Source organism: Rousettus aegyptiacus, unplaced genomic scaffold (assembly GCF_014176215.1).
Source record: "Rousettus aegyptiacus isolate mRouAeg1 unplaced genomic scaffold, mRouAeg1.p scaffold_m13_p_3, whole genome shotgun sequence".
NCBI lineage: Eukaryota > Metazoa > Chordata > Mammalia > Chiroptera > Pteropodidae > Rousettus > Rousettus aegyptiacus.
In genome coordinates this window covers 25,846,938-25,871,174 of record NW_023416306.1, presented here as the reverse complement: position 1 = coordinate 25,871,174, position 24,237 = coordinate 25,846,938, and the positions used below count along the sequence as shown (strand labels likewise).

The 24,237-nt window shown below is 39.1% G+C and overlaps 1 protein-coding gene across 1 annotated transcript in view; it reads left to right on the top strand.

The window, feature by feature from the left end:
• Positions 1-6,312: 6,312 nt before the first annotated feature.
• Positions 6,313-24,237, top strand: part of LOC107519692 (tomoregulin-1) — a 77,563-nt gene continuing 59,638 nt past the window's right edge. The window contains exon 1 of the mRNA XM_036238759.1: positions 6,313-6,934. Within this exon, the coding sequence (XP_036094652.1) occupies positions 6,739-6,934 (196 nt within the window). The 5' untranslated portion in view covers positions 6,313-6,738. The remainder of the gene's footprint in view (positions 6,935-24,237) is intronic.

The window sequence follows — 24,237 nt, the reverse complement described above, 5'->3', positions numbered from 1 at the left end:
ACTTATGCATATGTACAGAGGCAAGCTGATATACTCATTACATATGTACACATGCAGGCAAATGACATATGCTCAGTACATATGTATACATACAGAGGCAAGCTGACATGCTTAAATACACACAGTGGTAAAATTATTTAGCTCCATTTGACTCACTCTAAATCCTCCAGGTACTTAGCTCTTTGCTTCATCCCGCTTTCATGATCCTTAGCTCAGTGGGTGCCAGGCTCTTGGCTCTAACCTCGCGTCCTTCCCTTTGACCTACCAGGCAGTTTGCTGCAACTTTTCCTCCCAGTACTTTGGCTGCCTCTGCCAGCCTCAGGCTGGCCTCCTGCAGCGTCTAGCAGCCAGCCAGCTCAGATGAGCCCTTTTGCCAGCTGACTTTAACTGCTTGGGTTTTGTTTTGGACTATAGGCTTTGTAGTCAGACAAACTTCTCAGTTTGAATCCCAGACCTGCTGCCCATTTGCTGTGTAACTTTGGGCAAAAATTCTTGTCTACAGAATTAAGATGGTAGTTGAACCTTCCCCATTAGGTTTTTGGGAGCATTAATTAGGTGATACATATGGAGCTTTTAGCCTAGTACATACATGCAGTTAATGGCTACTGCTACTAATAATAGCTAACATTATGTGCTTACTAATCCATGGTTACTTCTAGGCAATTATTTATTGAGTACTTACAATGTACTAAACATGGTTTTAAGCACTTTACCTATACAAACCCCTTTTATCTCTACAATAACCCTATTAAGTAGATAAAATTTTTATCTCCATGTTACAGATTATGAAGCTAAGGCATAGAGAAGTTAAGTAACCTGACCAAGGTCATAGAGCTAGCAAGTGGCAGAGTTAAGATGCACAACCAGATGGTTCAGTTCCAGAGCTTATGCTCTTAATTACTATGCTATACCTCTTCCCATTTACGTGTGATTGTCTTTGTAAGAGAAGCTATTTCTTTGGTACAATCTTCTATAAGTTAAGCCCTTGGAGAAATTTTTGAATTGCAGCTGAAAATTTCCATTTGCTGAAAGATAGAGAAATACCTTAATTCTTTATTCAGAGCAATACTGAACAATTGAATGACAAGAAGGCCTGCAGGAAAAACCCAGAGATGCCTCCTTGGTCTCTCTACCTGCTCAGAGGGACCGTTTGGGTGAGAAGTCTTTCAAACTGACAGAATTACAGTGGTGATGCCTGTCCTCCTCCAGGCAGAAGGAGGCTACCTCCCTGGATTCCACGGCACTTTTTGTTCAGATATCAGGAATCTTTGCCTCCTTGGCCTCTGCCTAAGAATGCAATTGAGGGCCATTAAGGGGATGTGGGTAGCAATGTGATCACAATAATCCATGCATGCAATCAAAAGAAGCCTCCACAAAAATCTCCTGCTGTGTTGGTAAGGGGGCTCAGGATGGCTTGTGCACACTCCTTGGCGGCTGTGGTCTTAGTGGTGCCAGTCTTTGCTCTATCTTGTATCAGGTGATGATGTTTCTTCACCTGCTCATGTCAGTGATGTGGTGGAGCTTTGGAATTAGATGGAGCCAGGTGACTCTAACTTCCTGGCTTTGAAGTTTGGCTCATGAACTTCATCTAAAAAATGGAAATAATACCTACCAACAGGGTGGGGGGAAAGATTAGTGACAAAAAATATGAAGTGCCTGGCAGTACCTGGGATGTAGCAGGTCTTCGGTGAATTAGTTACTTTTGTAATGGCTTGATCCAACATTTAGTTTCTCCCATCAATATTATTATCATGGGGTCTCCCCTACTAGACTGTAAGTCCTGTGAGAAGCTGGAACTTTGTTTTGTTCACTGCTGTTTCTCTGCATCTAGAACAGTGCCTGGGTCATAGTAGGTGCTCATTAAGTATTCGTCGAATCAATGCATGAAGTTTAAAACAAGTTGACCTCGCCCTCTGTCCTTACCACACTGAACAACATGCAGATCCTTCTCCTCACAGGCCTTTTGTTCATGGTGTTCCCTCTGCCTGCTACACGCCCTCTTCACTTGGTTAACTTCTACTCACCCTTCTGATCTCAGTACAGGTGTCACTCTAACAGGTAAACCTCCGAACTTTGCCTTCATAGCCTTTAACAACATTGCTGCAATTTTACTTTTATTTATATAATTGTTTAATATTTGACTGTAAACATCGTAAGGACAGGGACCAGGTCTGTTATACTCACCAATGTATTCTCAGGGACTAGGTGTAGGCCTTCAATACAAACTTACTGAATGAATGAATGAATGTCTTCATCCATGCTTTCCTTTTTTTTTTTTTTTTTTTTTTTAAAGACCTCTCTCTCTAGGAAGTGGGGTCCAATATCTCAAGCTGGGCCAGGAGTCAACCCCAGGTTTGCACCAGGTATTTCATCCCGGTATTTCTTGACTGAGCTCAAGTTCTATGACTTTCTCCAACCAAGGCCAATTTTTCAGTCCCCATTTGTCTCATTATCATTTATTGGGGCTTCATAATGGAGCTAGACCCTCCAGTAGGAGGTTCTAAAAAGCCATAATTTTGTCTGGGCAGGGAGTGTGGTGTAGGATTTGCCATTTACTCCTCCCTCACACCCCGCAGACACACATGCACACACATGCTCACACATGCTCCATTTCTATTTAGTGTTTATCACACTGAGTTGTGATTGTTAATTTTCAGATATCCCTCCCTTCTAGTCGTCAAGGCAGGATTCTCTCTTGTCCCCAGAGGATACTGTGTTGTCCAGCATGCAGCAGATGCTCACAAAACTTTCTTGCAGGAATGCAGCGTTTTCCATGAGCAGAGCTTTATTTAGGACAAAAACCAACTCATAGGAGAGGGCACTACCTTTGGCTTTTAAAAAACAGCTGAGCCAATAAATCTCTTGTTTAATTTGAGTTGGGTTTTCTGTTACTTGGAACTGAAAACATTCTGACAGAGCATAAATAATGGTGTTCAAGTATAGAATTTCCGATGGGTTATCATTCAAAAATATTCATTCCGTATTCACTCCCTCTCACTCATCTCAAGTAGACTTCCCTACTCCGTCTTTGAGCCCAGCTATGAGACTTGCTTTAGCCAGTGGCATGTAAGCAGACATGTACAAGGCAAGGGTGGGAAAAGTGCTTACAAAGTTGGGGATGTCCCCTTGCACCACTGCCATCTCCATAAGAAGAGTTCCCCCCTGGGTAGCTGTCTCCCACTTCAGCCAAGCCCTAAAATGAATAATACTGGAGAAGATCAAAGTTCAACCTGCATACAGGAGCCAAGCCCAGCAGGATCTACAGCTTGAAGCACAGCCGTTCAGTTAAGCCTGAGCCTAGATCAGTCAACCCCAGATCTACAAGAAATGAATGTTTATTCTGGCACTCAGCTGACATTTTGTGGTTGTTTATTAAGAAGCAATGACCAACTGATCAAGATTAAGTCAGAGGTTTCTAAATCGGCAGCACATCTGAGTTACTTGGAGAACTTTACTATAAATAAGGGATACTTGAGTTTCCCCCAGAATGTCTGGAGTGATATTCAGAACTCTACATTCTTTAAAATACTCTGGGTGGTTTTATGTAGCAAGCCTCATGCTCTTTGCTATCTGACATTTTGGGGTTACCAATATTAAAGCATGTGATGGGGATAGTATTAGATGACTACTAAGATTTTTTTCTTCTTTGACATTGGATGATTGAAATTAGAGAAATCCTGTTTCTGAAGTACAGTCTTTTTTCAATTTGAAAATTTTTGAGAAATCTGTGTTAAATTTTTCTTACCTAATTTGGAGAAAGATGCAGATATAAATTATTTTTTGATTTATGGCCATAGGAGTTTTTGCTTTTTATTTAAGGGTTGTCTCCTTTTAGTATTTTTGCTTGGGCTGTGGTTAGCAGTCAAATGAAAATTAAAGGCAGACTACAGGGGCTGGGAGAGCCAAGTCACAGGGCAGGAAAGCACCTCAGGGGAGGTCAAGCTGACCAGAGAAGCTGCTGAAAGAGTGGTCTGAGAAGGAGCTCTCGGCTGTGGCTTAGCGGTCAGGAACCTGGGATCACATCTGATTCAGAACCCAGAAGTTGAATTTTTGTTTTAATAACTGCCATGCCACTGCTAACAGTTTTGAGGTTTGAGGCAAATCTTAATAAAATGTTAAAGATGTGAATTTATATAAAAGCATCATGAAAGTATAATTTAAAAGAAAATGGCTTTTTAAAATATAACAATAAAAATTTTCTTTGCAAAAAAATCAGACATTATAGAAAAATATAAAGGACAAGTACCTATTATTCATAAGCCCACATTTTGGAGTAATCAGTGTTAATATATTGCTGTATTATTCTTCTTGACGTTTTTCCCATGGATGTGTACACACATATGGATATTTTAGGAAAATAGGATTGTCTTATACCTATTCATTAGTATCCTGCTTTTCTCCATGACTGTAAACACTAACTCAGTCATCATTGTTAAAGCTGCATAATAGTCCATTGTACAAAGAGGTACCATACTTTATTTTTCCCATAGATGGACATATAGATTATATATACTATTATGAAAGGTTGTGCTGAACATCCATATATACATTTTTGTGTGCTTGTCCAATTATTTCTTTAGGGTAAATTCCAATATGTGGAATTGCTAGATTAAGGGGTCAACCTATCTAAAAATTTTTTGATACATGGTTGAATTGCTCTTCCAAAATGTATAAATTAATTGTTCTAGGTTTTGTCAATTCTTTTTACTATGGTTAATCATCCACAGGAAAAAAATGTGCTTTTAATTACTAATGGGCCTAAATTTTTTTTATATATTGTCTGTATTTTATGTGCTAAAAAAAGTCAGTTTCTCATTTATTTACTATGTTAACATTTTCTTTTTGATTTATAGTACTTCTTTATATTAAGTATATTGTCTCTTATTTACACTGAAAATATTTTCCCTAATGTGGCTTTGCTTTTGGTGACTTTTCACACATTTAAAAATTTTATGAGTTAAATTTATGTTTTCAATGAGAGTTAAAAATTCTATCTGAGGTGAGTGGCAGATTAATAGAATGAAAAAGGCAGAGGACTTTTAAACAATTTGATCCATAATCTTACCGCTTATGGCTGGGTCTCACTTATCATGATGTGCTAGGAACAGCACTGGACAGGGAATCAGATCACTTTACCTGTCTGGGTCTCAACTTCTTCAACTGTAGAATGGGATGAGAATGACAATTCCCCCATAAGGCTGCAAAAAAGAATGGGAAAGAATGCAGGTAAAGAGCTTTTTTCAGGTCCTATGTAGCAAATCCTCTCTCTGTATTAGCTATTATTAGTGGGAGAGGCAACTATAGAATCACTTGTTGGCAGCACAAATGAAATCAGAAGGCTTTGGGTAGAAATAAAGGATAAACAGTTATTCAAGGTTCTCAGGATCTGCAAACCAGAACAACAACTAGGCAATACCAACAACAGTGATCCAAAGAAGAAAGAAAAATTGAGGGTTCTTATAGTAAAAAGTACATTCTTGAGAAGACTCAGCCCTGGATTGGTTTTAGATGCTAATCCTTTAGATGACCAGTAGTCTGAATAATAGATATAAGGTTATGTGACATTCTGGATACATAAATAGTCTTTCCTTAGTCCGTCAGGTGGTAATCAAAGGGTAATCTGTAGCTTTGGCATAAATCTCTACCCAGGACTGGAAAGTTCAAAAGTTTAAGTTCCTGGACTGGTTAAAACAAGAACAGAATCTTTTTCTCATACTTCAATGTACTCGATTTTAGTAATTTAGTAGTTTGACTACAGAGACTCCCCTTTATTTCTGCACTCTATTCCTTACTTTAAAACAGGATTTTAAGTTCAGTTGGTTTATGTGTAAATAGGGTAGGAGTGGAGATCCAAGAAATTTAGCCATTTACCCCCGTTTCTAAAAAAAACATAGCTGGAGTCAGAACTTGGGTTCCAATTTTGGTCTTGCCCGTTTCTTGGCATGTGACCTTGGACAAGTCACCTTCACCTCTCCACAGCTCAGTTTCTTCACCTAGAGAATAGATAATAGACCACCTGCCCTTCTTTCCCAGTCAGCTGCTGGGCGAAAGAAACGCTTCAGAAATGCTTTCAAAGGACAGCAAAATGTCTGTTAGAGTAATGCCTCCAGAGCATCCTTGGCGCCGGCCAGCCCACCGGGGCCGCACCAAGGGGCGATCGCGACCCCCGCCCTCCGTGCTCCCGCCCCGCCGCAGGAACAATAGCTCCCCCGGAGGCGGCGCTGGCCACGGGCGGAGGCGGAGCTGTCTGCGTGGGCGCTGGGGGTGTGAGCGGGGCGGGGTCGCAGCCACCCCTCCCGCCGGCGGCTCTGTCACGCGCCCCTCACCGGGCGGGCTGGGGTCTTTGTGACGCGGTGGCTACGGCCGCGGACACAAAGGGAAGGCGAGAAGGCGAGTGAGGGGCTGAGACCGCCTCCGCCCCCGCCCCGCGACCCCCGCCCGCCGCGCGCGCACCCGCTCGCTCCCCTAGGCTCGGTCTCCCCTACGTGGCTCGCACCCTCGCGCGCATCCCCGCGCGCCCGCGACCCTCGCACGCGCCCGGACCCTCCGACTCCGTCCCGAGCGCGGCTGGCCGTGGCCTGGCGGGCGCTGCGGATGGGGCGGGGATGCTGAGGGTCTGCTCCCGGGCGCAGCGGCGCGGCTTCTAGGAGGCGCCGAGGCAGCGGCGGGGCCCTGAGCGCGGCTGGATGCCCCGGGCCTACGGCCCCCTGCGCTTCCCGCCGTCCAGGGGAGCTAGTCATGGGTGCCGCGGCCGCTGAGGCGCCGCTCCGGCTGCCTGCCGCGCCCCCGCTCGCCTTCTGCTGCTACACGTCGGTGCTTCTGCTCTTCGCCTTCTCTCTGCCCGGGAGCCGCGCGTCCAACCAGCCCGCGGGTGGCGGCAGCGGCGGCGGCGGGGAGTGTCCCGGCGGCAAAGGCAAGAGCATCAACTGCTCAGGTAGGACCGGCCGGTGCCTGCCCCTGCCCCTTCTTCGTCCCGATTACCGCGGCCAGGCTGGGAAAGGCCCCGGCGCGAGGGTCCCGGGGAGCTGGGCCCGAGGGCGAGCGAGGGCGGAGGGCAGGGTGCGAGCGCGCGGTGCGGGCTTGGGGACCGGCGCTGGGCATGGGGAGTGGCCGTGCGTGCGTCCATGTGTGTCGAGTAGCAGAGCGAGGGTGGCCCGGCGTGTTGGGAGGTGGCGAGGCCGGGACCCAGCGAGGCGTAGACAGCCGGCCGAGGCTCGCCGTGTGATCGTGGGTGTGTACGCGGGAGCGCGTGTTCGTGTTGTGAAAGCTCAGGGGAGGGAAGGCTGCCCCAGGCCGGGATTGTGTGTGTGTGTGTGTGTGTGTGTGTGTGTGTGTGAGAGAGAGAGAGAGAGAGAGAGAGAGAGAGAGAGAGAGAGAGAGACAGAGAGACAGAGAGACAGAGAGACAGAGACAGGGACAGAGACGGTGCGGGGCTAGGCTGAGGGCCAGGGGAGTGACCGTGTGCTGGGGAGGGCGCTGGTGACTCGGAGGGGTCGTGTGAGTAAAGGGAACCGGAGATTCAGAGGAGACGGATTGGCGATGTAGAGTCGCTGTGTGTTTGTGTGTACGTACGTGTATATATGTTCTTTGGGTGTAGAGGTGGGCACGCGGGGGGCTCGGAGTGAGCTCGAGTCTGTGGATTTGAGCAGCGAATAGTCCTGGGGCCCAGGAAATGACCCTATGTTTTTGTTTGTTGTGCCGTGGGTCAAGCCTAGAGCTCAGGGATATGCCCTGGGATATGCATTGGGGAGGAAGGATGGGCGGGGGGGGGGGGGGGTCCTAAAATGAGCCCTGTTTGTGTCGATTCAGAGGGAGCGAACTAGAGTCATCCTGTGTAGGGTTTGGGTAGTAGAAAGAGAGAATTAGATCTTGGGGATTGCCTCTGTGTAGCAAAGTATAATCCTGGGTTATTAAGGTGTGTGGAAAGAGGAGACCAGTTCCGAGGGAATGATCCTGTATATGTGTTATTAGTTTTGTTGGAGGGCAGTAAGATTGGCAGCAAAGGGAGCAAGGGAGTGACCTCTCCTCTCAGTCTAAGGACCCCCCCCCCCCACCTCCCGCCAGCTGTTGGAAACAAAGAGCCTGCTGGGGCTCTAATGGATGAGACTGGGGAGGAGGGTATTAGGGCAGTTAAGTTCCCTCTTCCATTCAGAAAGGATCTCAGAGGAGCCCTGAGGCTAGGAGGGACATCCTGGTCTCTTTTAGCGGTGGGTGGGTCCTCTTGGAGCTGGCCTAACAGATGCTAGTGATCCTAAGCCACTGCCTTGGAAACTTCCCTTTTTATCAATTCTCAGTTTTCTATTTGTCTTCTTTAAGAGGGTGGGAGAAGAGGCATGGGAGAGGAAAGGGGAGGATGGACTTTAGGCCACAGAGGATCCTCTGGCCTGCCTGCCAGACAACCTTTATACCTTTGGGATACTGAAGGGGCATTGTTTCTGGGGGAGTGGAGGGATCAAGAAGGCTTCAACATAGACTCTTATGCTACCCTAAATGAAGAAAACCTTTGGCCTGCTGTTTAGGTTTGAAGGTCTAAAACCTCAGTAATTTTCATAGTGGTATGCTTTATGATGGGGAAGGGATTTTGAGCGCATTGAACAATAGCATGTCCATTAAAAGCTTTTCCATTCATGTAATAACTTTTACTTTATTTTTCTAATGTTAAATGGGATATGGGATAATGCTTTAATAAGTAATCACACAGTAGTGGCTGAGAATAAAAACCATTTATATTTTAGAGTGCTTTTTGGTAACAAATATTGGTTATCAAATTTGTGATTATACCATGTCAAAATATTTTATTGGCTAATGTGCTTTGGTTATGTCTTCTTGCTAAGCTGTTTGTACCTTAGCAAAATAATAGTGTTGATGGATGTTTTTGTGTATGTCTTCTGACTCTTTAGTGAATAGTACAGATTTTAAGAAAGGACAAAGAGGGCTGGAAACCCATGTGGTATGGGAAAAGGTGACTGATTTGAGAATCATGGACCTTGCTAAGCAGCCGTGTTATTTGGATCAAGTTACTTAATTTTTTTTAGTTTCCTCTTCTCTAAAAGAAGGACTTGGACTTAATATCTTAGCCTTCTTTCAAGGATAAATTCAAATATCGATACAAATGTCAGCAAATTAGAATCATCAAAAAAATGTTTTCTAACGCTAAGATACACTTGAATAACTGAGTCTAAAGCTAGAGTTTTAACTAAATGACAGGCATAGATTTTTGTTATAACTGGTTTTAGGATGAAGATCTGGGAATGATTCATACAAAAAAAGTATTTTTTTTTAAATTGGTTAATTAAGAACTATAGTAATCTGGTCTGGACATATGCATCTATTAACATTTTGAGACTGTATGTAGATTTTTTGTAGCTTTTAATATCCAGGTATTTCCCACATAAACTATAGTTCACTCCTTTGTATATTTGAGGTTTAAAACCTAAGTGCTGGCCTTGATTCCCTGTCGATTTTCATTTTTGGCTTTGGACCCTCATTTCAGCCTACTCTAACCTTTCTGGAGCCTGATTCTGTCAGGTCACTCACAGATTTGTGGCCCTTGCAAATGTGAAGAGCAGGTCTTTGGCTTTATTAAATTATTAGAAGCTGTGTAGATCATGGGAAAGGATGGAATTCTGTGATATGTTATTGGAGACTTCCTTCCAAATTGGTTGATGTTGGTGCATTAATCAAATTGGTTGATGTTGATGCATTAATCAACCAGATATTCAACAAGCTACGCATCCTCTTAGTAGAGATTTAAAAGATTTTCGATTCTGCTAGTCAACATTTTCCCATTTTTTTCACTAGCTTGTTATTAAAAGATTCTGTCAAATCGCCCCTTTAGAATCAAATGTATATGTCTGTGGTTTCTCCCTTTTTCCATTTTAGTAATCCTGTCTAGCAGCAAAGGCGGCATAGGCTGCTTTAGTAAAGACACCACAGTGGCTTTTTCTTTTTATTATGTCCAGAAACGTATTTTTACCTATTCTAGAAATTTTCAGGGAGTATGTGCCAAGTTTACCCGTAGATGTTTTTCTGGATTCACATTTCTTCTTTACTGAAAATTGAGAATGCATTCTTTCATTTTGGTCTTTTTGGCACTTTGTCAAGATAGCTTAGATAATCAGCAGTCAGAACTAAAAGTTTCTTCTGTATCATGGAGTGTGATTTGTTTGAATCAGAAAGCAAATTCCTTTGAGCTAGCTCTGTATTCTGTTACTGTCCACTCTCCATGCCACTTGCCTTAAATGTTAGCTTCCTTTTCTAAGAGTTCTACCTTTCCCAGTTTGAAGATCATGCTCCTTGATGAAGATAACCAGAGCAAAGAAGCTAAATGAGTCTGCATTTGTCTCTGTCATCTCTTGATAGTACATCTTCCCCTAAGCAGCAGGCCCTTTGTTTAGCTCTTATTGTTCTAAACCAGCTTTTCTTTTCTTTTTTTTTTAAAATTGTCCTCTTGCCCCAGCCCTTCAGTCATTCTGGACTTTGTACTTATTGCTTTGGTTTTTTATCTTATTCGTGCTTATTCTTTTAAAATCTAACTTCTTAGAAAGTTCCCTGTCCATTTAAAGAGAGAAGAGTTGGAAATACATGGTTCATGTGACGAAAGATGAACTTTGAAGAGAGGTGACCTTAGACATTGACATTTTTTTCTCATTTGTAACATGAAGGTAATGATAATTATTCCTTTTGGCTTTAGGGCAGTGGTCCCCCAACTGTTTTGGCATCAGGGACCAGAGCTCCTATGAGAATCTAAAGCCCGATGATCTGAGGTGGAGCGGAGGTAGTGATGCTAGTGCTGGGGAGTGGCTGCAAATACAGATGAAGCTTCTTTGCTCACTTGCCTGCTGCTCACCTCCTACTATGAGGACTGGTTCCTAACAGGCAACTGACTATTATTATAGGTCTGCCTCCTGGTGTTGGGGTGTTTTCATCTATAGTCATCCCAGTGGATGTGAAGTTGCATATCAGTGTGGTTTTGATTTTCATTTCCCTAATTACTATTGATGTTGAACACATTTTCATGTACTTATTGACCATATAAATGGACATATGAATGAATACCTTATTTGGAGAAATGTCAACTCACATCCTTTATTGGGTGTGATTTTAACACTCTAAATTAAATATGCCTTTAGTAAACTATATTAACCAATTCCCACAGCACACATGCTCAGAATGGTAGCTTATCTCTGGTTTGTCTGTGTCTCATGTGATTTCTCTGCTTACCAAGAAAGAGTCAATTGTATTTCTTCTCAAAGTTATTTATACCAGGGGTACTTGTGAGTATTAATTGATAAGTATTACTGAAATTGATTAAATATGAATGTAGAAAGAGTTGATTTTATGAACTACTTTGTAAGGACTTAATAAAGGCAAGAGACTGAAAAATTGCATTTCAGTGAATTAGATTCATGGTCAAGACGACTGAAAGAGGGTGGAGAAACTTTGTAAATATCTGGAAGGATTCTGCTCCTAGAAAACTTTACAAGTATTTTTTTTTTACAGTCCCCAGTCCACTTTAAAGGAAAGGAAAATAGACATTGTAGATAATGGATTATGGATGTGGCTTAACTGCATTTTGCAGACCTTCACTCAAAGAAAAGGTCTAGGTGCTGCATGGGGGAAATGAATGTATATTTATATGTTTGGAGTTAAAAATGGTAAAATATGTACATATCATTTCAAAACGATTTCCTGCGTTAGCTGACTTTTTTGATTAATTGATCAGTGATTACTTTTGTATATGTTTGAAAAGAGGGTTTCCTCTGTACATGTGCCCTAAGGAAGATATGACATGGTGCTGAGCCAATGAGTAATTCTGTTTGTAGGAATCAAAAACAGTTTCCCTGGGTAAGTGGCACTTGAGCAGAGCTTTACAGGCAGAGTGTAATGCGAGTTTGAAACACCAGGCACACCTCCCAAGGCCTTTGCTGTTGATGGACCTTTTTCCTGGAAACTTCTTGTCCCAGTTACTGACCCCTCAGCTCTTTCAGGTTTTTAAGGTCTCTTTCAAAAGATGCCTTTAAATTGCAGCCTTTTCCACCATTTACCCCCTCTGCACCTCTCCAACCCTGTCTTCATTTATGTTTTTGTCCTGCTGTAAAGCACCTTCTCCTGTGTGACGTGTGATGCCTCCTCCATGTAGCAATGTGAGGGCAGGGGTTTTGTCCGTGTGTTCACTGCTGTATCCACTGTGCCCTGAATGGTGTCTGGCACAAAGTTAGGTTACGTATTTCATGTACATACAATGAATTAATGGCTGATTGAACACAGAAGCTGAGGAGAGTTGAGAAGGGTATTCTAGGCTGAGGGAATGTGTTAGAAAAATCACAAAGATGAGGCAGTGAAAAGAATGTTATGGGATACTGGGATGTGGGGATTAAGGCAGGAGAGTCACACCTTGCCACCACATTAGTGGAAGGCCTTGAAGGCTGAGCTGGAGATTTGACACTCTGAAGATCAAATGAAACTTTTAAAAGGATTTGAATGACTCCGGGGTTTTAGATAGCAAAGTCTGAAATTGATGAAGAGGAAAAGAAGGCAAGAGACAGGGAACATGGTGAAAGATAACTGTGGAAAAGAGGACTTATTTGGCCTGCACAGTGTTTTAAAAAATTGCATTGGTTATTAATCATTAAAAATCTGGAGGTTCCACTTAAAAATCTGGATTTTAGTCTTTCCTTCTAAACTTAGAGGCATTGGCAACATTGGGCTCTTGTTTCTGCATCGCTTAAGTCAGCTAGAGCGGTCCAGCGGGGCATGAGCTCTTTGCCTGTCCTCACCCAGCTAGCCTTTCATTGATATTTTTCTCTCTTCACTTCTGGATCTCCTGCTGTAGGAGGCGGGGCTAATTGTGATGAGCTTAATTTGGGGTGGAGAGCCTGTTTGGAAGAGAGTCCAATTGGTGTGTGTCTCTTCCCGTATGCCTATTATTCACCAAGTTGGATGCAAATCCTTGTTTCTGCAGTGCCCAGCCCTTCCTGCCTGAACACCCCTTCTGTCCGAACTCCTTGCAACTTCTACTGCACTGTTCTCTTCAACCCTTTCCTCGAATCCATCTCCTACCTCTTCGTATTTGAAAGCTACCCTGCTATTTCTGATTATCCCATTTCCTTGAAATACCCTCTAATGATGTTTATGTCAGTTTTCCTTTATTTTATATCTTAGTTTTAGTAATTCCCCTTTTTCAGCTTTCGTTATTTTTCCCGTTCTAAATTCTTTAGGTGGAGCTAGGTCATTATGTTTCTTTTTCCTTTTCACTACAGGCATTTTCGATAAAATTCCTCTCATCATTGTTATAAAACATATGGACTTAGATAGGTTTAGATAGTTTGTTTTGTGCTTCTGTATTATGGTCTAAGAATGTGTTGTGGAATTTCTAGGTTTTTGTGTTAAAACTAGATGTGTCTCTGGGTCCTAGTACGAGAACAAATTAGGTGGCAGATCCTTGTACTCCAGAAAAGAAAGCGTTATTTCCTTGGCTCCTCAGTTTTCAATTATATAACTATTAATTTTACTTAAAACTTCTTATTTTGAATTAATTTCAAACTGAGAGAAAAGTTACAATAGTGTACTCAGGTTTCCCAGTAGTTAAGATTTTACCAGATTTACCTTATAGTCTTCTTTCTGTATCTGTCTGTCTGTCTGTCTATTTTTTTTTTTTTCCTTCTAAGCCCGACTCTGCCCAGTTGGCCCCTACTGAGGGCAATGGTTTAATTTATACTTTATATCAGTCTCTTCTTTGTTCTGTCATCTCCAGTTACGATGATTACATTTATTATTCAGTTTTTCAGTGTATCTTCTATTTTGGTTAATTCTGTTTGGGACATAAGCATTGAATTTTTTTTTGTTCCTTTTTTTTGTTGTACTCTTTATTTTTGTGTAGGGTAGATTTAAAGTATCTCCTCAAGTCATAACGATACCCATCCTTTTCTGGATTTGTATTTGTCTTTTAGTTTTTAAGTATTAGGATTTGTCTCCCAACACAGCTATAGACTATTTTGCTTTTAACTGTTTATTTTAAATGAAGCAATTTTGATATTTGTGCTACTGACCATCATTATCATCATTCTTTAGGGTATACAATCCAGTATTTTTTAGTATAGCCACAGGTTGTGCAAGCATCACCACAATTTTATAACATTTTCTTCCTCCCTCAAAGAAACTTCATGTTGTTTAGCAGTCAGTTTCCAAACCCCACTTCCCCAGCCCTAGGCAACCACTAATTAATCTTTTGCTGTATATTTGCCTATTCTGGACATTTCATATCAATGGAGTCATATAATATGTGGCCTATTGTGATTGGTTTCTTTCTCTTAGCATCATGTTTTCAGGTTTTATCCATGTTGTAACATGTATCAGAATTTCATTCCTTTTTAAGTCCCAATAATTTTCCATTGCATGCATACACACACACACACACCTCATTTTGTTTATTCATCTATCAGCTGACGGACATTTGTGATGTTTCCATTTTTTGTCTACTATGAATAATGCTATGAACATTCTGTACAGGCTTTTGTGTGGACATGTTTTCAGTTCTCTTGGGTTTATACCTAGGAGAATTACTGGGTCCACATGGTAACTCTGCGTTTAACATTTTGAGAAACTACCAAACTGTTTTCCAGAGTGGCTGTACCATTGTATATTTTCATCAGCAATGTCTGAGGCTTCCAATTTCTCTACATCTTAGCTATTATTTGTTATCTTTTGAAAAATTATAACCAACCTTGTTTTTATAAGTTCATATTGTTTATCTCTCTCTCAGTTTCCCTGTATATGTATGTGGTTTCTTTAATGGGATTTGAATTCTCAATTTCTTTTAAGCTAGGTTGGAAGATAATGTCAACCCATTTACTCCCTTCCTCCTTCTCCCTCTTTTTTCCATTGTTAGAAACATTGTTTTAATAGAACGATTTTCATTATTCCTACTATTATTCCATTATTAGCATTTCTCATGGGAGAAATGAGACATTTAGGAGTTGGCCTACTTCTCATGCACTTTGAAATTCTATGTTTAAATCGTAAAATTTCCTCAGTATTTGCTTTTAGTTTATTAGATGATTTTAATCCTTTGTCACTATTTGAATATATTTCTTTTTTACAAGTGTCATGTATTTTTCATGGCTCAGTTGTTTCATCATTTTTTTGAAAAGTCATTTCAGGTTCTAAAGTTCTTAACATATTCTGCCTTCAAAAACTTTGGCAGGTATTATGTTTTCAGTCACAGCTCCATTTCTCTCATTTTTGTGCAGGTAATCTGAGTCTTTCTTTTCCGTAGTTTAAACAAAGAAAGAAAAAAGCACACCTTTTTTCTTTGTTATAAAAGCACTGTTTGTTGGATATAAAAAACTTGAAGAATCTAGGAAAATGTAAATGTGATGATTGCCATTCTAGTCTATGCTACTTAACATTTATGCTGATTATTTCATTTTCTATTAGAAAAATTTTGAACTATTTTCTTGACATTAGTGTTTGCTTTAGCTTTTTTGTTTAACCTGGAGACACTGGTTTTCACAGATTGGATCTCCCTTTGGAATTTTTAAGTTCAGTTTATTTCACCTTGTCAGCTTTAGTCTAATATTGTTTGCAAATGAATCTGAACTACCGATATTTCTGTATTGGTTCTGGTTTATTGTAGTGTAATTGATGTATGTGAGTGTGTGTATTTATTTATTTTTTAAATTAAGTTTATTGGGGTAATATTGGCTAATACAATCATATAATTTTCATGTGCACATTATCGTTTGACATCTGTATATTCTGTTGTGTGTTCACCACCCAAAGTCCAGTTTCCTCCAGCTACCATATATTTGATCCCCTTTACCCACTTTACCCTTCCTCTACCCTCCTATTTTTGTCCCTATTTACCCTGTCTACCTCCCCCCTTCTCCTCTGCCTCACTAGTAACCACTATTCTATTGCTCTCTGGTAACCACTAGTCTGTTGTCCATGTCCATGAGTCTCTGTTTATTTGTGCTACTCATTTGTTGCTTTTAGGTTATATCCTACATATAAGTGATATTATATGATTTTCAACTTTTTGTGTCTGGCATATTTCGCTTAGCATGATTATCATAAGGTCCATCTATGTTGTCGTAAATGGCAGTATTTCATTTCTTCTTATGACTGAGTAATATTCCATTATATATGTACCATGGCTTCTTTAGCCAGTCATCTGTCGTAGGGCAATGTGGTTGCTTCCATGTCCTGGCTGCTGTGAATAATGGTGCTATGAACATTGGTGTGCAAATATCTTTATAGATATGAGTTTTCAAGTCTTTGGGGGTAAATACCCAATAGAGGGATTGCTGGATTGTAATTGATGTATTTGGAATCTCTGTTGTTCACGAGTCAGCTCAGTCTTTTAGTGTTCCTTGTTAATTTTTCATAGTATTTTTTCTCTTTAAAATGGTTTGAGATAATTTTTGGATAGTGCAGTTTTGTCAACCATTATCATTTCCTTCTTTTAGTTCAGACCATAAGTGAATCCTAGTTACCCGGGTTTCTTTTTAATTCTTCACTGTTTTACAGCTATTTGCTGGGGTTTAAGGTTGTCGTTTTAAAGTTTTGCTTTTAGTTGTTTCATCCAAAGCTAGAAGTATTTTTTATTGCTCTTTTGTAAAGCTCTCACTTAGTCTTTGCAATACTAGGTGGGATTATTATACCCATTTTTACTCCAGAAAACTGGGATTTCTCAGAGACATTTAGTGCTTTACCAAGGTCATATAGTTACTTAATCAAATAATTGGAACTTCCTCAAGTCAGAGCTCCTTCTGATTCACCAGAGTTTTGTGAAGTCAGTTTTAGGTTCTCTTTAAAAAGTATAAGTATCAGGTTCTCTAGTGCTAACTTGCAGGTATTTTTGTAGATGTTCATCTTTGCGGGTGACTTCTCTGAATTCTGGCTACCTCCTATTCCACTTAGTGTTGCAGACACTAAGGAATAGTTGTTAGAAATAGAGCCAGAGGACGATATTCTTAGATTTATTTATTGATATTTAAAAATTTTGATTCAGGAAATATGTTGAATGTACTTGCAAAATCTTAAAATACATATGTAAACATGTATATGTTGTAAAATATAAACTAGATTATAACTCTCAGTATTATTTTTTTGCTTTACAATGGATCGTGATCTTATCAATATGTTTCTACCATATACTTTAATTTTAATGGCTGCATAGTATTTCATCAGTAATTTATTTAATTCCCAACACAGCTCATTTTCCATTTCATCGTTATAAAAAATTTTGATGTTAACAATCTGGTACATATATTTTTATGTGTTTTTCTTCTATCCCTATCATCATTTCCTAGAAATAGAATTGTTGGGTTAAAGGATAAAGACAATTACAATTTCAGTATGTACTGCCAATTATTCCATGAGAGGTTCTGCCAATTTATAGTCTCAGAGTTGGGTTGAGTGCTCATTTTTCCACACCTTCTCCAGCACTGGTGTTAATTAAAAAAAAAATAATAGCCGATCCTTAATATAACACTTATAATGTGTTATGTACAGTTCTGCGTGCTTTCCATATCTTTATTTAATGCTCCATTAATAGTATAAGATAGATTACTGTTGTTATCACCATTTTACAGGTAGGGGAATGGAGGCACGGAGAGAGTGGTTGATTACTAATGTCGCAAAGCTGATAAGTGACAGAGCCAGGATACTGATCTCGGTGGTCTGGTTCTATGGTTTGCCTTTTAAAAACCAAGTTATAATGCCTCCTGGTTTTTTTGTTTCATTTTTTAAAAATTTAATATGATTTATCTGATATTTAAAATTATTTTTTTGTTTTATCGAGGTAGTCACAACATAAAATTTGCCATTTTAAAGTATATTTTAAAGTAATTCAGTCATTTTAAATATATTCAATATGTTGTGCAACTGTCACCACTATCTGCTGTCTAATTACAGAGCATTTTCTTTACCCGAAAAGAAATTTCCATACCTATTTATAGTCAGTCCCAATACTCTGGCAACCACATACAGACTTTGTGTCTTTATGGACTTACCTATTCTGGACATTTTATATAAATGGACTCAAATAGTATGTGGCCTTTTGTGTCTGGCTTCTTCCACTTAACATATACTTTCAAGATTCTTATGTGTTACATATAGTATGTAATTTTTTTAATCTGATTTAAAAAATAATACAAGTTCATTGTAAAACTCAAAGAATTCAGAAAAATATAGAATTAAGGAAGGAAAGTTAAATTCTACCAAGAGATAACTGTGGTTCATATTTTGATATATATACCTTCCAAATTTTTTTGATAAGTATTAAAAAAAAATAAGATGTTTTATATATTTTTGAAAATCTGCTTTTTTTTTTTTTTTTTTTAAAGAAAAGCTTAATGTATCAAGTCAGGGAATGTGGAGATTCATCATTTTTTAAATAACGGCAATATAACATATTTAGTGTATGGGTCTGTGAGAAGGAAACACACAGGTTTACCCAGCTTGTCAGAAATAGGAGTAAGGGACAGGGTATTGCAGTTCAAGACCTTTGGTTAGGGCCGAATAGGGCTAGAAAGAACCTGAGTACATTTAATACCCAGCTAGGGATCTAGGTCCTTTTTTCTTTCTGGCCCTGCAGTAGATGGGATGCGTGTCTCGACACAGTGGCATTTAGAACTGAAGTGGGTGTTGGGATGGAGAATTGACAGCATCAAAGTGGCGTTTAACAAAGGTTAGTTTGGCAGTAGTATGTAGAATGGGATGAAAAGTATCGGAGTCAGACAAGTGTGGGGCATATGTGAAATTTCTTTTGTTAAATATAGCTTAGAGAAGTTTTAGTCATCTCTGCTGTTAGTGCCTTTTAATATTAATGTAAACTCCTTTTAGTTGTGTGTCATGGAATATCAAATATAGTTTATTTCCCCCCTCATATCTTTATAGTAGGAGATAACTAATATGGTTAATTTAGTACACAAGTTGAAGGGAATTTGATTTCTAATTCATCTCATTTGCTGGGACTGAAGTCAACATTTACTAAATTTATCATTTGATTTTACCCTGGAATGTATTTTCAGTGATTTGTGTCAGTAAGGGTGTCCCTCAGATTGGTCTGGAGAAAGAAAATAAATAAATCGTTCATTCTAGGCACTCTTGCTTTTTAGTACATATTTAATCTTTACAATATCTAGGGAAGGTATTATTATTCTAAAAGGTGAGGAACTAACATGTGAACCAGGCCCTGACTGACCCCCATACTAATGCTTTGTCCATCATGTTCCAAACTGTTTCTGGAGTTCTGTTAGAAATCACATTGAGTCCCCCCTGCCCCCGCCCCATTAAATATAGCCATTTACAAAGAGGAAGAAATCATCCCTTGTTCATTTGATGTAAACACAGCCCCTCTTACTTTCTGAACTTTCCTATATGTGCCTTTTATGTACAATCATAGTGTGTGTGTTATGTTTTGTCGTGTTTTTCCACTTGACAGTCATCATTCTATTTCCTTATTGCCACATAAAATATACACAGCCTTTTAAGTAGCTATATAATATTCCATGACTGTACCATACCATTTCCTGGTGTGGGATATTTTAAATGTTTAAATATTTTACATATACTTTCAATGTAGAGATTGTACAACTATTTTATAGACAGTTTTGGATGCAGAATCAGGGACAAGCAAGCTGAGCTTGTTTGAGGAGTGAAACCATCTAGCAGAGGTCCTGCCAGGTTGGATTGGTGTGCTTTTCTAAAAAAGGGAAGGTTTCCCAAAAACTATTAACATGTAGACAATGAGTATAAACCCATTGAAACTGGGTTATTCTTAAGAACAAGGTGAAATGTTTGAACATATCTTATGGGGAGCCAATAAGAAATCGTCTAGAGATAAACTAAAGATTTCACATGTTGGTAAGTACTGTTGGTAAGTATTAATTTATAGGACTTTGCCCAGCTGTGGTCTGAAGACTGGAATGGCACTGGCAAAAGCATGAGATGTCTTTAAGAAGGTTGGAGAAAACCCAGTTTGAAGGCTGGCAGTGGTGGGAGTGGATGAGACTGCTGAGAGAGAAGAAATAAGATGAGATGCTATTGAGATGGCTGAAGGCAGGACATTTTTACATATAGTAAGAGCCTCCTTGTCTGGGTGCCAATAAGATTCTGGTAGTTGGTTGGTTAATCAAGAAAGTTATTTGAAGTGGGGAGTCACAAAAAGATTCATAAATGCATGTAGCATTTTAACTTAAAACCATAAATTTATTAAACAACATTTTGAATGAAGGCCCCCATTTTTCTTTGAGAATAGTTGGAATTTCTCCTTTCTTGAATAAACTACATTTCTAATACATTGATTACAAATCTGGTTTTAATATCTTTAAAAAGGAACTGAAAGACTTGTGGATTCAGAATTTTAGATTTTTGCACCTAATGCAACAGCGATATTTAAAAGCAACTCACATTTCATAATTCCAAAGCATTCTTTCATAGAATTCTTAGGTATGATAATTAGGTTTGAATTCTTCATATATTTTGGATATTAGCCCCTTATTGGAGGTTTCGTTTGCAAATATATTCTCCCATTCAGTTGGTTGCCTCTTTGTTTTGTCGATGGTTTCTTTTGGTATGTAGAAACTTTTGAGTTTAATATAGTCCTAGTTTTTTTTTTTTTTTTTTGCTTTTATTTCCCTTGCCTTCGAGGTCAAATTCATAAAATCCTCTCTAAATCCAAGGTCCACGAGTTTAGTACCTATGTTTTTTGGTACCTATGTTTTCTTTCATAGCATTCATTTTATGAAATGTTGAAACCACATACAGTAACAAATACATTTGGCAACCACAGGCTAGATAACATCTATAACTGACTCTTTAAGCACAACAGCAATTCCCCTGATTGAAGCTTAGAAAGTGACCTTGAGGTAGAGAGTAACCTTGAGGATTCATTCTATCATGGGCATTGGCTGATATGTTTTACAGAGAACAGCACACTTTGGTTAATCTGGAGAGTTAAGTTGGAGATAAGTTTTAAGAGTGCTGTGCTGGTGGTTTTATTCAAAATCATCTGGCTTTTGAAAATAATTGTTAAGTGGTACATTTAAATTTAATTTCAATTCTTTTCTCAAAGACAGTATTCCCGCTGTATCTTATTTTAATTTTTAAAAAAAACTTGAAACCAATAAAATTCATTTGAGCCTGGAAATGGCTTTCAAAATTGTTTAAAAAAAAAAAAAAGAGAGAAAAAGAGTGAGTAAATGAGATGTCATCGGAGAGTTGAGGGTTTAATCAAGATGATTAGGTTGGAAGGAGAGGCCAGGAGTATCAACTGCTGTGGAAGGGTCAAGAAAAGACTTGGAAGACTGGGAAAAAAAGCTATTAGATCTTTAAAAAAGAGTTTTGTTAGAAAGGGGTGGGGGGAAGACAGAATTGCTGGAGGCTAAGGCATTATTAAAGGTAGGGCACCCACTCAGAGCAAGGACTAGACATAAACTTGGAGGCAATATATTTAGGTCATTCTGTTGAAATGAAAAGTAGCCATGGGAATGTGCAGAGATCTTGGAGATTTGACTCATTTTCTTTATAGTGTTTGTGTTAGAGAATTAAATATACAGTCCTTGGTTTCTTCTTTTATAGTGGCTCTCAACGGGGGCTGGGGGCTGATTTTGCCCTTCAGGGGACATTTGGTCATGTCTGAAGACGTCTGTTGCTCTAGCAGTGCTACCTACTGACATCTGGTGGGTAGAGGCCAGAGATGTTTGCTAAACATCCTCCTGTGCACAGGGTAGATCTCTACAGCAAAGAATTATTTAGCCTAGAATGTCAGTAGTGCCGAGGTTGAGAAGCCCTGAGTTTGATCTTAACATCTTGCAAAGTTTATTCACTCTTGGCTTGCCATAAATGTTAGCTTAGTCGTAAGATCCTCAGAACTACCTTCTGTTTAATGGACAGGAAAGTAGAAAAGTCGTTATCGTTCTGGAGGGCTAATGGGTCTCACTTTGAACTGAAGCCTGACCGTAGTTAGTGCTGCCAAAAGTTGGGGATTTTGGCATTTCAGGTTCATAGTAAGTAGGGTTCCTTTTCCTAGTGTGTATTGTTTCCCACCTTTGAAATGTCAATGAAAATTGAGACAAGTTTTACATTTAGAGAATTGTGTGATGGGCAGATTTGCAACTAGAGCAAAATATTTTCCGTTTGAGCCACCCTCCTGAGTGCTTCTTTGTGTAAAATATTTCTATTTGGAAAACTGTTTTTTGAGGGCCTTGGTAATGGCTCATCCATTTTGCTGAACTTCCATCTTGGGCTCAGAAAGGCAGGTGTGTAATCATCATCATCATTGACAGGTAGTAGAGTACCCTCTTGATGCCAGGTACTGTACAGAATACTTGAAAAGAAATAACATTCAGAAGATGATCCCAAAATAGAATTCCTCTGTAGTGAGTTCGAGCTAAGATAGTGGTTCTCAAATTTGAGAGGAGTCAGAGCACCGGGAAGTCATGATGCTCTTGAGAAATTAATTTTATCACGTGGACTATGATGTAGCACAAAATTATTACAGACTTTTGCTTAGAAATACTTAATTAAATTTACATGCAATCATTATATCAGGATTGTGTTTAATTACATGTGTCAATGATCTGGCTAGTAGTGGCTTAAATGATAAGAGCTTTCTTTATGTGTTTGTTTATTATAAGTAAGTCTGGAGGGATGAAATCCACGATAGGTATGGTGATTCCATAATTCTTGTCTCTTTCCAGATTCTTATTCCTGTCTTTTTGGTCTGCCATCTTTATTTATTTTTTTATTTTTAATTACAATTGATGTACAATATCATGTTAGTTTAAGGTGTACAACATAGTGATTAGGTATTTATAAAACTTACAAAGTGATCACCCTGATAAATCTAGTACCCAGACATAGTTATTACAATATTATCCACTGTATTCTCTATGCTATAATTTACATCCCTGTGATTATTTTACAACTACCAATTTGCACTTCTTAATCCCTTCCCCCTTATCACCCAACCCTACCCCGAACCCCCTCCCATCTGGCAACCATCAAAGTATTCTCTGTATCTATGGGTTTGTTTATGTTTTGTTTGTTCCTTTATTTTGATTTTTAGATTCCACATGTAAGTGAAATGATGTGATATTTGTCTTTCTTTGTCTAACTTATTTCACTTAGCATAATACCCTCTAGGTTCATTCATGTTGTTGCAGATAGTAAGATTTCATTCTTTTTTATGAATAAGTAATAGGCTATGATACACACACACATACACACACACACACACACACACACACCACTTCTTTATCCTTTCATCTGTTGATAAACACTTAGGTTGCTTCCATATCTTGGCTATTGTAAATAATGCTACAGTGGACATATGGATGCATACGTCTTTTTGAATTAGTGTTTTGAGGTTCTTTGGATAAGTGCCTGGAAGTAAAATTGCTAGGTTCTTCTTTGTTTCTTGGTATAGCCTTTGTTTTAAAGTCTGTTTTGTCTGGTATAAGTATTGCTACTTCAGCTTTTCATTTTTCCTTTCCATTTTCATGAAATGTATTTTTTCATCCCTTTACTTTCAGTCTGTGTTTGTCTTTCAGTCTTCAGTGAATCTCTTTAGGCTTGGTTGTTTATCATCTTTAGCTTGTAACTTTCATGTTCATGCATGTAAGATAGCTGTTATAACCTTGGGTATGGGTTTTCTCTCCAGGCAGGAAAATAATGGAAGAATGAAGGAGGAAAGGACAATGCTATATGAACTATGGCATGGAGTGAGGAAGTCAGGGAAATATGGATTATTTAGCTGAGTACCTTGCTTTCCTGAATGCAATTGTGGTTCCCTTACTAAGTAAGAAGGAGAGAATAGATTCAAACTAGGGTGTTAGTAATGACTGCCACAATAATGAAACATTTAAAAATATACATCCATGAATGTGTGGCATTCATTTTTATAAACTACTGTTAGAATTTTTCTGTTCATATTCTTTACATTCATTGAAAAATTTTGTTGATAGCAAGGAAGTAATCTCAGATTTTGAAAGTTTAAGACATGTAAGTGAAGAAAATGCTTAAAATGAGAAAATTCTTTCCACTGACTTTTTTCCCCTTGCAAATGAGAAAATGAAATTCATATTTTAATGAAGGCACACTCTAGTCTAGAACCCCAGTTTCCCTATGGAATGTGGTTTGAGAATCACTGATACTAATATTTGTGTGTACCATTAAATGACATGTGTCTCTACTTTCACTAATACTATTTCCCTAGATAAGAACATT